This window comes from Melanostigma gelatinosum, assembly GCF_949748355.1.
Source record: "Melanostigma gelatinosum genome assembly, chromosome: 20".
In the NCBI taxonomy this organism is placed as follows: domain Eukaryota; kingdom Metazoa; phylum Chordata; class Actinopteri; order Perciformes; family Zoarcidae; genus Melanostigma; species Melanostigma gelatinosum.
The window spans coordinates 14,631,730-14,645,826 of NC_136653.1; the positions used below are offsets into that span (position 1 = coordinate 14,631,730).

The 14,097-nt window shown below is 42.4% G+C and overlaps 1 protein-coding gene across 1 annotated transcript; it reads left to right on the forward strand.

Moving 5' to 3' along the window:
• Positions 1–297: 297 nt before the first annotated feature.
• On the forward strand, positions 298–5,452 carry LOC306794203 (Golgi reassembly-stacking protein 1-like). The gene is made up of 9 exons (XM_079292176.1): positions 298–460; positions 969–1,049; positions 1,647–1,850; positions 2,141–2,227; positions 2,336–2,466; positions 2,552–2,666; positions 2,759–2,870; positions 2,960–3,073; positions 3,394–5,452. Exons 1-9 carry the CDS (start codon positions 395–397, stop codon positions 3,663–3,665), a joined length of 1,182 nt encoding a protein of 393 aa, XP_079148302.1. The 5' UTR covers positions 298–394; the 3' UTR covers positions 3,666–5,452.
• The last annotated feature ends 8,645 nt before the right edge of the window (positions 5,453–14,097 follow it).

Below are 14,097 nucleotides of genomic sequence, written 5' to 3' on the forward strand. Positions count from 1 at the left end.
ATGTAACCAAAATATGAGCCCATGTGAAACTCTTCAAATCAGATACAGTGTCTGAGTTTGTATGCCTGATTTCCAAGCATGTTATATGTAACTACCAAACACATTTGTGAGTTGTATTAAATATCCAAATGTTTTGCGGACAATGACATTTTCTCCTGAATATAAAACCTCAAAAACTCATGCAAGGACGGCTAATCAACCGCCGATTGCTCGATATCCTCATGGCGATGATTCGGACATCTTTATTTATTAGCTGTGCCTTTATCTCGGAAGCGGCGCCGCTGTCACAACGTGCCTCGGCGGTAGCCTTTAGCAATGACTTCTAACATTGCTCTGCCTCAGTGACATTAAAGTCAGTGTCTGCGTTGCTTAGTTAAACACACTGTCGAGGGCAATGGGGTTGCCGCAGAGCTCGTTTTTGTCGGACGGGGGAACCCACACTGGATATCATGTCCACGGGGTACGTACAGTGCAAGGTTAGCACTAGGTTTGCCCCGAACGTTACAGCTCGTTCTTTTACCCATCTTTAGTCACTTACTTGCGCACTAGTCTATGTCAGTCGTGGACAAATGTTGCTGCATTTACCTACGATGAAACACTCGTTTTTAATTGTCCGGTTAATCTGTTCGTGTTGTAACTCGTGACACCTTTAATGGTGTCCCCGCCCATGATGAGGTGGCACTTGGCACCCACCCAGACTGTTATCTAGCTTTTACTAGACACTGTGATTGTTCAGAAGCTGAACCTGATACTAGGAGCCGAAGCATAAATTATACAGTTGCATGTCAACCTATCGACCATGTGAGGAACACACCGACGGTGCGATATCTCGCAAGAAAGCTCCCCAAATTCTGGCCGTTGCAATATCTTTAGTTGACACATGGGGGCGACTGTAACACTGTAGCCTTTATGTCAAATCAACTATACGTCCATGGCCAAGTCTCGTATGTGTTTGTATCATATTTCAGGTTCAAGATGACTCGCCAGCTCTGAGGGCTGGTCTGGAGCCCTTCTTTGACTTCATTCTCTCCATCGGGAATACACGACTTGTGAGTAGACTCCTGTGAGGCTTCAGTATATCGCATGTTTGGCGTGTCCACGTTCCACCAATGGGCCCCTGTGCACGCTATGACGGGCCCCTGTGCACGCTATGACGGGCCCTAGTGCTCACTAGTACCAGTTATGAAGCACAGACACCGTTAGACGTGTTGGGTTTTACAGTCAATGCGTTACTTAGGCTGTTGTATTTGGAGTAGCTCCCTACGGGACCCTTTCTCCCCTGCAACCAGTGGATGTTGATGTAAGAAATGTTGTTAACCATTTACACGATGAGGACGATAGATGTTTGTCAACTGTCTTAAATCTCATGTGAAGCTGCAGTTGTATATACTCTTTTACAGGACACCAAAGATGACCTTCTTTGTTTTGGTCTGGTCCTTTTAACTCATTTTGGACTGTTTAAATGTACATTGATGTGTGCTTCTGTGCAAGCTTGACATCCATTTATTTTTTTTTGGTTCCCAACAATAACATTCAAACATCAAGCCTGAATTATAACCTGGGCCATACAGTCTGCTTTAATCTCATTTCATGTTCTCATTGCGCTGACTCAGCTGGAATAGTCGACATTTCTCTTGTTTCTCCAGAATAAAGACAGTGACTTGCTGAAAGATCTTCTAAAAGCCAACGTGGAGAAAGCAGTGAAACTTGAAGTGTACAGCTCTAAAACACAGCGGGTGAAGGAACTGGAGGTGATACCCAGTAACATGTGGGGTGGTCAGGGTCTACTGGGTGCCAGCGTCCGCTTCTGCAGCTTCGAGGGAGCCAATGAGAACGTTTGGCACGTCCTGGTAAATCAAGTCTAGCCCTAATACGAGCTGTTCTTTAACTTTCTCTGTTTAACTCTTGCTGCCCTGATATAAAAACAGTTTATTGTTCGAGCCAGCTTTCAGTGTAATTCATTTAAGTTAGGAGGAAAGACAATGTGCCAGGGGATCCTAACCATTAATACAGTGATGTACTTGTAGGATTGTTACCTCCCAATAGGGTACCACCAAATGGAAAAATTGTAATTGTCCCACATACATTCACAAATAGTGATTTCGAAATATAAACTCCTTCATAATCATCCCCCGTTCAGGATGTGGAAACCAATTCTCCTGCAGCATTGGCCGGCCTTATTGCTCACGATGACTTCATTGTAGGAGCTGACCAGGTGTTGCAAGATGTAAGTTGTTGTTTTTTTTTTGGTCATATAAATGGATATATTAGGATACTAGCGTTCATGAACAAATGCAGTGCAACATCTTCAATTCCTGTCTTTGTTGTGTTGCAGTCGGAGGATTTCTTTTCTTTGATTGAAGCCAGTGAGGGGAAACCTCTGAAGCTGCTGGTGTACAACACACAGACCGACCAATGCAGAGAGGTAGTGGTGGCTCCGAATGGAGCATGGGGAGGAGAGGGCAGGTAGGCATCATGTACAGTGTGTATATATACAGTCACATTAAACATGTATGATAATAACCCACGTTTTGTTTGTCTTGGGTTGTAGCTTAGGCTGTGGCATTGGCTATGGCTACTTGCACAGAATCCCAACTCGTGCTGCTCAGCCTCAATCCACTGTGATCGACAACAGTGAAGCGCTGGTTGCAAGCGACCACACTGAGGTACATGTTATCGCATCTTTATTATCTTAAACGTCCCTTGGTAGTTGGATAGTTTTGTCCCTTTCCTTCCACTCACAGGTTTCTCTTCCCAGGTGCCTTCTGTGGATGCATGTAGCCACGTCAGTGAAATAGATTTCAGTCAAATCGAAGGAGCTGTGCAGGACATGCGTGTACCCTCGTCTACTCAGCCAGCGGTGGACTTGGGTAATACTATTTTAAGAAGCATTCATTTGTTTTCATTGTTCTGATTTAGTTGACCTGTTTTCACACAGAATAAAATGTTTGAATTGCAGATATTTCCAACATACCCAAAGCAATGACTCCAGACTTTTCAGACACCAGTGACATGGGCCAGAGCTCCATGTTTGCTAATTATGGAGACGACTCTGGGGATCAGTGTAGCTTGGGTAAGTGCCTCTACAACTGATTGAATTGTGCAGCTGAATGAAACAATCACATGTTGTCAATGCCACCCAGCTTGAAAAAAAAACCCAGTTTAAAACCAGCTATTGTTTGCATGTCTGGGTTCATTTAATGACTCAGTTGGTGAACTATTTTCTACTTTTATCACATCATAATAATCCTCCCAAATGACAGATTTATGAATGTGTGTGTGAAACACAACTAGAAAAAGCAAAAGCAGCGTATTTCTAAAACGCTGTCACGGTATCCTGAGGTGCAGCTTTCCTCTAACTGCTTGTCTATGTATGTATTTTTTTTTTTACAGATACCTCATCTGTTGACCAAAGACCTTCATCCCCAGAGAGGGAAGAGGAATCAGACATCCAGGAGACTGAGCAGGAGGATGTAATTGACCGGATCACTGACACTTCCCCGAGCAGAGAGACTGCGGATGACCTCGCAGGCCTTGAAATCACCACAGAGAACCAGAGTGACGCGAGTATCCCAGAGGTGCAAAACAGTAGTTCTGAGCCCTCAGGCTCAGTGAATATGATGGAGGAAGACACGGCTGAGCCTGCTACTGTGTCAGACAGTTAGGAGGACCAGAGTATAAGAAACCTGTTCAACTCAGAGCTGATGCTCGGTGCATGAGAGGGGATTTAGAGCACATTAGGATACAGAATGCTTCCTTTATGATTGTAAGTTGCATCAATGGAACGATCTTTTCATTTCCAAGAGTTTATTTATATCCAGGTAGCATTGCTGCATGCTGAATTGCACATTTTAGAGAGATGCTATGTTGACAGGAAAGAAGGTTAATACAAGATGAATGTCCTCTTTAATTTAGGCAAACTGTCGCAACATCAAGCAGGATGAAGCATTCGTTGAGCCTTAGTTGCTGTTTAAAGTCATTCTAGTTTGCACTATAAAAAGAAAGGTGAATAACATAGAATTATAAAGTAATTTCTGTCTGGTTGCTCTCACCTGCTGAAATAGTTTGAAACGCTGTTAGAAAAAGAGAGTTTGAGCTGGAGTTCACACAGATTCATCATGTGGTTTTATTTGGGGGTGGAGGTTTTTTAAATTTTTGAGATGAGGACGCGTGAACAGATTTTTAAAAATCTCAGGCGTTTAACATTTAAGCCACTTTGCCTTGCGTCTCATTTTAAAGAATCTGCCTTTCTTATGTGTCGGTTTGACTGTTGACTGGTGTAAATGAGTGAGCTGTGTTTGATGCAGCGCTCATTGTTTTCTGTTTCTTCTCTTTATACGGATTTTAATTAAATTATGTTTCTGATTTGTATGGATGGACAGAACTATTCAATTATTTATAAAAAAGAATATGCTCAAGATTAACCTGCGGTAGTCTGATTTTTTTTTTTTACTCTGCTAGATGTTTGCATAATTAGAATGATTAAGTCTCAGCTTTTAGTGTAGTTCAACCACTGAAGAGAAGATAAAGCAACAGCTCATACATAGTAGGATATATACGTATATTCACTCTCTATAAAAATACAAATAAAAGTTGACGTTCCTTCCTGCTTTGAGACAGCAGGTGTCAGCAAACACCTCATTATAGATCCCGACCAGGAAAGCTTCAATTTTCTGCCATTGCAGCTTCAAAATTGCTGTCAAATTCTCGGTGGTCTGTATCGTATAAGCAACAATGAATGGCGACATGAAGCTGTACTATGTTTCTGAAAAAATCTCACCTCCTCTGCGAACTCTTCAGGGATCTGTTCGTCCGATCTACAGCAGAACGGAAGCCGCTTGCATTAGTGAGGGGAACTTGACAGCACTGATGCCTCACAGACCCGGTGACACGATGCATCATTTGTACCATTCATATCTTCCAATGCAGCATAGATTCAGCTTTGGTAATACGTATGTTACCTGCTGGAAAAGCCCTCTTCAAAATGTAATGGGAAGCAAAAATAATTCTGAATTGGTAATGATGGTTCTCTTTGTTTTGTTTTTTATCTCACCCCCTGAGGATCCCTGTGTTCTTACACACATGTAGCACCAGCCATTAATTATACACACACATTACAACTCATTCTCTATTTGTATCCTTTGTAATTCTATATCAGAACAACCAAATATTAGTGAGATGCAGGAAAGCTACAGTAATAGAGGGGGATTACCCCTCAATTATTTAACGTGCCCCTCCTCAGGAGGGGGGGGGGGATGGGCATTAAAGGAGAGAAGACTGGGGGAAGAGAGGCGAGAGGGAGATGCATTTGTCTTCATCCAGTAGAGCGAGTGGTGTTCTTATGAAGCCTTCCTCTGAAACACCTGCGTGTGTGTCAAACGCAGGATTATATTTCTGAGATGAATATGTGAGCAGCTCAGTAGCTTTAACTGCCTACACACTGAATGTAATAGTAGCAATGAAAAATAAATGCCTCAAGCTTCTCAAATCAACAGTACACAGCTTGTTCTTCTTTTTTTTACGCTGTTTCATTGCATTGCCTCCATGTTATATTTGCAACGTGAAGACAGCTTTATTTGAGGAAGCGGCCTGAGGCAAAAGCCAGCTGCGTGCCGGGGGAAGCCGAGAGGTGAAGTATAAAGGGGGCCCACCTCTGGAGGAACATGCTTCGCCTTCATTTTCTCCCTTTTCTGCGACTGTTTCAAAGGACACTGACGCAGATGAAGCCACTTGTCAGCTCAGCTTTATCTCAACCCCCGAGAGGCTCGGCTCACAGGCACCGGCATAGTGCCCGATGCCTCAGCCCGGCGTTGCAGCATGAGACATTGTGAAAAGAAATAACTCGGAGAAAGTGGGGAGGGGGGAAATGACGAGGTATAGAGAGAAAAATGAGCGCGTAATTGTTTCAACCACAGTGGACACGCGTCACCACTTAAAAGGACATCTTGCCTTTTTATCCTCTGACTGATGTGAATATGCAGCGTTGACACTTGAAACAGTTAAATTGGCATACTCAAGTGAAATTGTATTCAGCATGGCAATTCACAGACCCTGTAAACAGCAGTTTGTTGGTTCATATATGGGCGTAAAGCCCCACCACACTTGTATTTTCATGCAATGTAGCCTATATTTGGAAGAGCTGTATTTTAATATAATGCCATGCAGTGTTCCTCAGTGTGCACAGCAGAGCCTGGGAATCATCTGAGTGCCATCTGCATTGCACCACCAATGTGCAGGTCGTTATTATATTAATTTATGCATGGAGGACTATAATTCTGTGGAGGTTGTTTTCATCTCCTGCACTCATTATCAGCTGGCTATATGTTGGCTGCTATTTGTGCAGGAAGCAGTCATTTCCTCCCAGTAAATATTGCTTTTTTCCCCCATGGGTTTACTCTTAAATTATTGTTTAACACGTGGTGTAGCTTCAGGGGGAGTACTGGAGTGAAAAATGACCCCCGATGTTGGTCACTGTCTTCAAAATCAACCCTATTTGACCATTTGAAAGAAATGCATTTCTATTTTCGGCAGGCAAGTTATGCCTTTAGTACTAGAAAGCTGTCAGTAGAGAGATGACAGAAAATATGTAGGAAAAAAGGAGTGATATGCAACAAAGGTTCCTGGATCATATATGCAACCTTGTCTCTATCAGAGCATGTTCTGATCTGCCATTTCTATATTTATGGTTTGGTTAAGTTCAGGCAACCAAAACGTCTTGGTTAAGGTTGTGGTAAAAAGTAGCTACTCTTGACTGTTGTGGGTTTTATGGTAGGACACCATCAGGGCGATTAAAAATACATTTTAAAGCATTTGAACAACTGGCCTATTATGTTTTTTTCTGATTTCAGTTAGCTGAAGGTTAAACTGTTTGAGGTTTGGAGAGAAAATGTTGCTAATAGTTTACCCTTCTGCTAAACCGTAGCCGTTAGCTGCCGTAAGCTAGCCGCACCCGTGGACCTTTTAAGAAAATGAGAAATATTGCTCCTTTATTACCATTGCCGGACTGCTACTTTCATCCTGGCAGAGCAACAACTACAAATAAACCGTTTTGTTTTGACAACTTTTCCTACCAAGTGCTCAAAAAGTATAAAGCAGCTGCAGTTTCATCGAGCTGGCAGCGTTTTTTTACTCCCAATTTTCTCACTTTTTCCTCTCCCTGATCAGGAAACCCCTTTCGTTCTGTTGAGAGGCAGCAGATGAGACAGCGGGGTAAAGAACGGTTTGGCTCAGCCTCTCACAGTGGATATGCGTGGATGGGGAAACACAACTCGGTACGTTCCCTTCTGTTCTCCTGTGTCTGTGACATCGCCACCACTACCCAGGCTTGGCTTTGACCCGATAGGGAGCTGTCTCTTGGTGTTAACCATCAACCCACGGGGAAATGCATGCTTGGCTTTGGCCCTCCTCCGTCATCATACAGGAACATGCACTCAATATTGCATGCAATTTGCTGAAGGAAAAAATGTTGTTTGGGATTAGCCCGACTGTCAGAAACACTGGGGTAATGTTGTTGTCATCTGGAAACGATTAGTGTCATTGTTAGGAGAGGCTTTGAAACTGTAGCACGACACAGTGGAGGTGGTTTGCAGTTTACAAACAACGCAGCTGCACTGCAGACATATTATTATGCTCTCTTATTTCCAAAAATCCTAGTTGTGATGTCAGCGTTCCACAGCACATCCAACCAAATCAATTCTTCATTATGGCAATATCATGTTCACAATGCATTCTGAGCCCGATTGTACTAATTTTCCTTTGTAATAAAAGCCTCAGTCACATGATTTATCATCCACTGACACAAACAGCACCCAGGGCACTTATTTCCAATTGTGGCTCCTTCAATCATCCTCGGCTCTGCTCTGCATGCGCATGTGTCCATAAATAGATGATGATGTCTGAATTTGACAGCGCAATGTGTGCAGCTTGCGTCACTGTCGGGCCAGAAAAAGACACTGATCTACCTGATATCTGAAGAGGAGTGTTTCTGCAGGGTGGTGCTGTCCGTGTGGTGGAGGGGAATGAACTGCGTCTGCTTTTCAGAGCAAAATGGAGGCACCTTCTCGAGGGAAGAGAGGGAGACGGGGATAAATTATTTAGTCGAGCTGTTGGACATGTGCAAGTATGTCAATACTGTTAATTCGGTTGAGCACCATAACTGAAAATATGTGATTTTGATGGATACTCTGACAAGAGTGTGGATTTTCTGCTCTGTTCAATCAGCTACACAGGATCAAAAAGCAGAATATATCAACAAAAAACCATTTGAGAGTGATAAATAAGTAATGTGAATATCTAGTGGTGCTTATGCAAACATCGGCTGCCTCTATCAACAAAGGTTGATAGAGGCAGCTCTTGCTGCGGCTCTGTGCACACATTATTATGACAAAACCTGAGCCCTCAGACATGGAGAGTCTTAACAATCAGGCAGAGTTGGAAGAAGATGGCCACTGTGCTTTTCTCCTGCTGTGTGAAAGCCTTAAGCTCCTCTTCCTCCTGCTTTTAAATGGTGAAGAGCTCTCCAATTCTGCCTTCATCCACATTACTAATGCAGCCTTAAAAGCTCCATGAAATCAGGGGCCATTTGTTACACAACCCATTCAATTACGATTCGAGTATTAGAGCTGTCAGTTGATGACGTCAGCAATGTGTCATAATTATAGTAATTGTATGAACGGGCAGGCGTCGCATTGGCAGATTGGTGTGATTCAGCTTTGTGTGTCCATAGGGACAAGAGGAGGTGATGTCTGTCTTTGTACAAAGCCAACACATGAAATGAAGACTTTATTTACATAGTGAGAGGCAAACAGAGAATGGCAGGTGGGTCCAGGCCGCCGCCTCCACCTGTGGCTGCACTTACTGTGATAAATGAAGATCAGAACACTCAGGTGACTCAGGCTGAGCCGGCTGATCACTCATCTGGTGGTGAGTCATCAGCGGCTCCTACTGTCAACACCAGCCCATCACACGCAAGAGTTGCATCGAGTGTGTGCGTGCATCTGGATGTGTTTTTGTGTGTGTGTGTGTGTGTGTGTGTGTTGGGCTTTTAAAGCACCGATGGCAACTTTCCACTGTGGTCATCTAGTGTCCTCTGACAATGTGACTGGGTCTCTTCAGTCTTCCAGCTCTGCCGGCAGAGACACGTGTCACACAAACATGTAGATGAAGACACAAGGCAGGAGAAGGAGTGCCTCACTGCTCAGTACATTGTGTTCCCTGCCTGCTCTTCAGCTCTGTGGACAAGGCGTCGTTATCACATATGATATAGTTGTAATAACGGCAAAGAGGTTAATTAATGTCTTTGCATTAAATCGCTCTCTGTCATATTAATTCGTCTTTGTCTGTCGTACTTATTAGGGAAGTTGCATAAGCACATCTTGATGATGTAAAACTAAAAAAGAATGATGTGTGTTTGATTCAAGTAGTTTCCATTAAGTGCAGCTTTCCAGTGCAAGAACACGATAATAATACTATTTTTGTCGTGGAAACAATGTGTTTTTTATATCTCCAACAGACCCAACATGTGTGGTTTAATTGATTGCATTGTCTCTGTCCCTATGGCAACTGGAAATCACATGAAGGAGATAATTACCGGGTGCTGCAAAATGTCTGAACATTCATGAGATTGTCTCTTTCTTACCTCGTATTGATTTTGCAATTGATTTTTGAGGGACCAGCAATACTAAGATTTAGCTGCTAAGTGCTCAGTGTTCTTAAATGTCACTGGGGGAAAAGGCATGGTTGAACTTAAACGTGTTCTGCTGTGCAGGGAGCTACGATTAAAGGGTTTCTAGCATAATGTACTCATCATGTAGGCGTGACTCCACCAATGTGGCCTGAAGTTAACCAGCTGGCAGCTGCTGATTCTTCTCGTCCTTTCCATTGCCATTTGTTCCAGCCCCTAGATTCCCATCATGACATTTCAGGCAGCATGCAACTGCAGTAAGAGATGTGGGGAGAAAATCTCCACTCGTGTTCAGCTTTCAATGTATAATCTTCTGCTGCAGTCACAGCTACACGTGATACGGTCATACCTCTGTCAGACACCATCTGTTTGATTTGAGAATAGGTTGAGACAGTGTGGTACACAACTAATTTACATTTAAAAAAATAAGGAGTGAATTAAGAAAAATCAGCGTTCCTCTGTCTTGGAGCTTCAGAAGATCATTTTCTTCTTCCTTCAAAAATAACAAATCTGTTAAATTATCTCGATATGTAAATTCAGAGATCACAGTTAAAGCAACATATCGTCAAAATGCAGCTTTCAAGCTTGACCCCACAAAAACATGAATAATGGATACACCGTAGTGCATAACCATCCAACTTTATGTGCTGCTTTATTAAAAATGCATTGTGTTACATTACTAATCCCGTTCTTGACCACATTTGCTATTGTGGTGACCTCTCCTTCCCCTCTCTGCTGATCCCTTGATAACCTCTAAGAACTGCAAGCACTCAATTGATCAAAAATTGAGTGGGTAATAATATTTGAGTGGGGGGGGGGGGGAAATGCATTTCGAAAGCTTCCAAAAAGGTGTGGAAACAGCTACAGTAGCTGTAACATGTGACATAGTGAACGAGCATTTGTCCAAGTGTCTTTTTGACATATGTCTCAAAAGAAATTGTTCAATGTTTTTTGTTGCCAAGAGTTTGACGAGAAGATCAACATAAGTCTCATCTGTGGCCAGCAGCCCGTTAGCTTAGCTTAGCATAATGGCTGGAAACAGGGGGGGGGGACACAGCTACAGTAGCCTGGCTCTGTCTGAAAGTAACACAATCTGCCTACCAGCACCTCTGAAGCTCATTTAATGACATATTGTCTGTTAAATCTGTAAAACCACAATTTGTACATTTCAAAATGAGTTTTTTATGGATTAAACAAACAGTTTAGGCCCATATCTATATCTATAACTGTCATTTTCACTGTTTGTCTTTATGTTAACTTAAATTAGATACTTTCAAACTAGCATTCCACTAAAAAGAGCAGTTATTTAAATGACACACACACAAAGGGACACGTTATCACTTTGCTTTATAAGATACAAAAAGACTTCAAAACATTACCTTTCATTCGCCTGATGATACAAATATAATATTGTGCATGTTTATGAGTGATTTGATATAAAACTGGATTACAGAAAATATTAAAGACATTTATAATACAGCTGAACTATTTTGTCTGTTTTTGATATTTCATCTTTACACCCAGCAACCAAATAGAGATATTACATTCTAATGTCTAGAAGTTATGAGCTATAAAACAGGGACCTCATGTTAATTGGCCCTGTGATTGGATTTGTCCTCTCAGATAATGTTGCTCTCAGACTGCCGTCAGGGGCTTTTATCGCCTCCTGCTATTCAGTGTGGGTAAAGGAGCCTTTTATCTTGCCTGTTGATTTAATAATAAAATGACTGCAATGTCCGCTCGCAACCACACACGTGCAAACACAGACGTGGGCAGATAATCCATATCTATGGCCCAAACAATGACGATATGTATACGAAACGGCTAAACCAAATCAAAGAGATATAATTTGGATATTTTATTGTCATTTTTTATTATTTATTCGAAGTTAATTACATTTTATCTCATGAGGTTCTGTCCCCAGCCGTCATCTTCTTGGATAGGACCATCTTTTTCTATGTGATGCATTCAAAGATAAATGTTATGAACACGCTTGTTGTAGAAATGCTGTGAAAGGTCATGCTTTCTCCGCAGACCTTGACATTTTAAATCACTTTTTTTTTGACTATGTGGATATTGTAGCTGGTTAAGTAAAATGACCAACTACTACTTTGGTCATGTTTTATCTTTTTACATTTAGATATCCATACCTGGGTCACATCCAAACATGTGTTGATGTACGTATATATTGATCTAAAGATTCTGAGCCATCACTGTTTGATCTTCAGGAGAAGATCCTGCTGAGAATTTAAACACAATATGTTCTGCAGAGGAACACACACACACATACACACACTCTCTCTCCCCCACCCTTTTCTTTATTTTATGACATATTTTGTATGTAAGCCAAACAGAAAGCAATGGCAAAACACTAAATTATAGAAAAAAAGATGAACAGAGATGACAATGCGATAATTTTCATAGAGATATAAGGTGGCTTGTTGTTAAGGCAGCATGACCTGATTACACATCCACTGTGTGTCTACCCTGTTCAGTATCTGGCATCACTTATCCTCTGCTGAGCTTCATTTTTGTATTCTATGGAGTCCCAGAAATAGCACATCACATTTTCAGTCTCCTCTGCAGTCTGCCAGGCTGCACTGTTGACAGCTGCCTGGTCGCTCAAATAGGATCCCCCAGGCCAGACCCACAATAAAAGACAGAGAAACAGGATGATAACAGTTGGTAGGGCGTAGATCTGTCTCGATTTATCATGTGCGCAGGTCGATTCATGATACCAAGAGGAGGAGTGCCAGAAATGAGGGCAGACAGTACTTCAAATACCTCTTTAATCACGCTTCTTTGTGTTGTTTGTTGGTATGAGAAGGAATGTCTCTGCCAGGGAAGAATCCTCTCTAATGAGGCCATTTTGGGATGAAGTGGGGGATGAATCTACAAATCCTCTCCCGAATAGCAGACACTAGCTGGCTCAAACTACTCAAACTACTGCCAGTGACTATTTACATGCACCAAATAGTCAAGTTGTTATTATTTCAAAAAAGCAACTATATTCACAATAAGCTGTTTATATGGTGAATGAAAATTAACATTCCACTTATATTCCCTTTTACATGCAGCCGTGCATATTACAATTAACGCAAAACAACCCCACGCTGCATCCTCATCACCGGGGCCACTGAACTCCATGTTGGCGCCGTTCCACTGAACCGTTGGCGCGGTTGATGCCCTAACATGTCGTTTATCATGTCAAAATATAAAAAATGTTGTGTTTTTCTTTTGGGCATGCATCTCTACTACAGTTGAGATGCATGCCCAAAGTGCCGTAAAAAACCTGATTGAGACGCATCTAACAAATGGCTACGGGAGGCTGGACAGCATACTCCCCACAATAATACACCTAGAAATATAGGCTTTGTCAACAGCCAATCATCAGCAGATGAGGGGCTTCTATACCTACAATGTACAGCACAAAACAGGGGTGCCAACTTTCCCCAATTATTTTTGTGATCACCATTAAAGCCTTTGGCTATTGCGGTATGAAGAAACTTTAATATTAAAGGTATGTGGGTCAACAGGAGCATTTTGTCATTGTGCCTATTGCACACGGTCAGCAAGCCTCCCTCTGTAATGAGAGCAGCCTCCCTCCGTGTGATATCAACCATCTCCTCAAGGCCCATCTGTGCTCACAAAGGCGGTGTACGAGGTTGCTTTGTGTGCCAGAGCTGACCGGCCCCATCTGGTAACAAGGCGGTAAAGATAATGGCCACCGGGAGAGGTAGGCCTTCAATAAGGGCTAAGGCTTGCACTGCTGATCGTTGAGGTCTTCTGCTAGCTCTGAGGCAGAGTCGTGGGAACAATAACAAGTACAGTGTGCTGTGGTGGCCCTTCAGTGACTTGTAGTCAGCTTGAAGGGGGAGAATGCATACTGGAGGGCTCCAAAGTTAATTTATTCAGACTCTTAACACCATCTTTCCTGTGGCACCTTTATTTCAAACGTCACACTTTATATGCTGAAGCGTTCTGGACCAAATGACTTGCACCGTGTGCATGACAATCCTGCCATTACCGAGTTCTTTACTCAGTATGAGTCATGTCCTTCTTCTCATGACATTTGCTAAATTGAAATGCACCAGAGCAGAGGGCTACATGATCTCTTTCGGCTTGGAATAGTGATGACATTTCTGGCTGTATTTTATTAACATATATCAGCCTCCCTGACAAAGATGTTACACGTTCTTGCCATGCCTGATTGAAACATTGCTATTTACACACCGGCTCTGTTATCTCACGTCCTTTTCTTCTCACTCTCATTATCTAATTCGTGTCAACCTTTTTCCAGCACAAATGCAAAATTAGCTTAGCGACAGGTTTTATGTCATGGCAACTGTGTTGGCAGAGATAAATGCAATGGGTTGACCTGACTGCTCGAATCAATAGTCCGTGGTATCTGGCGA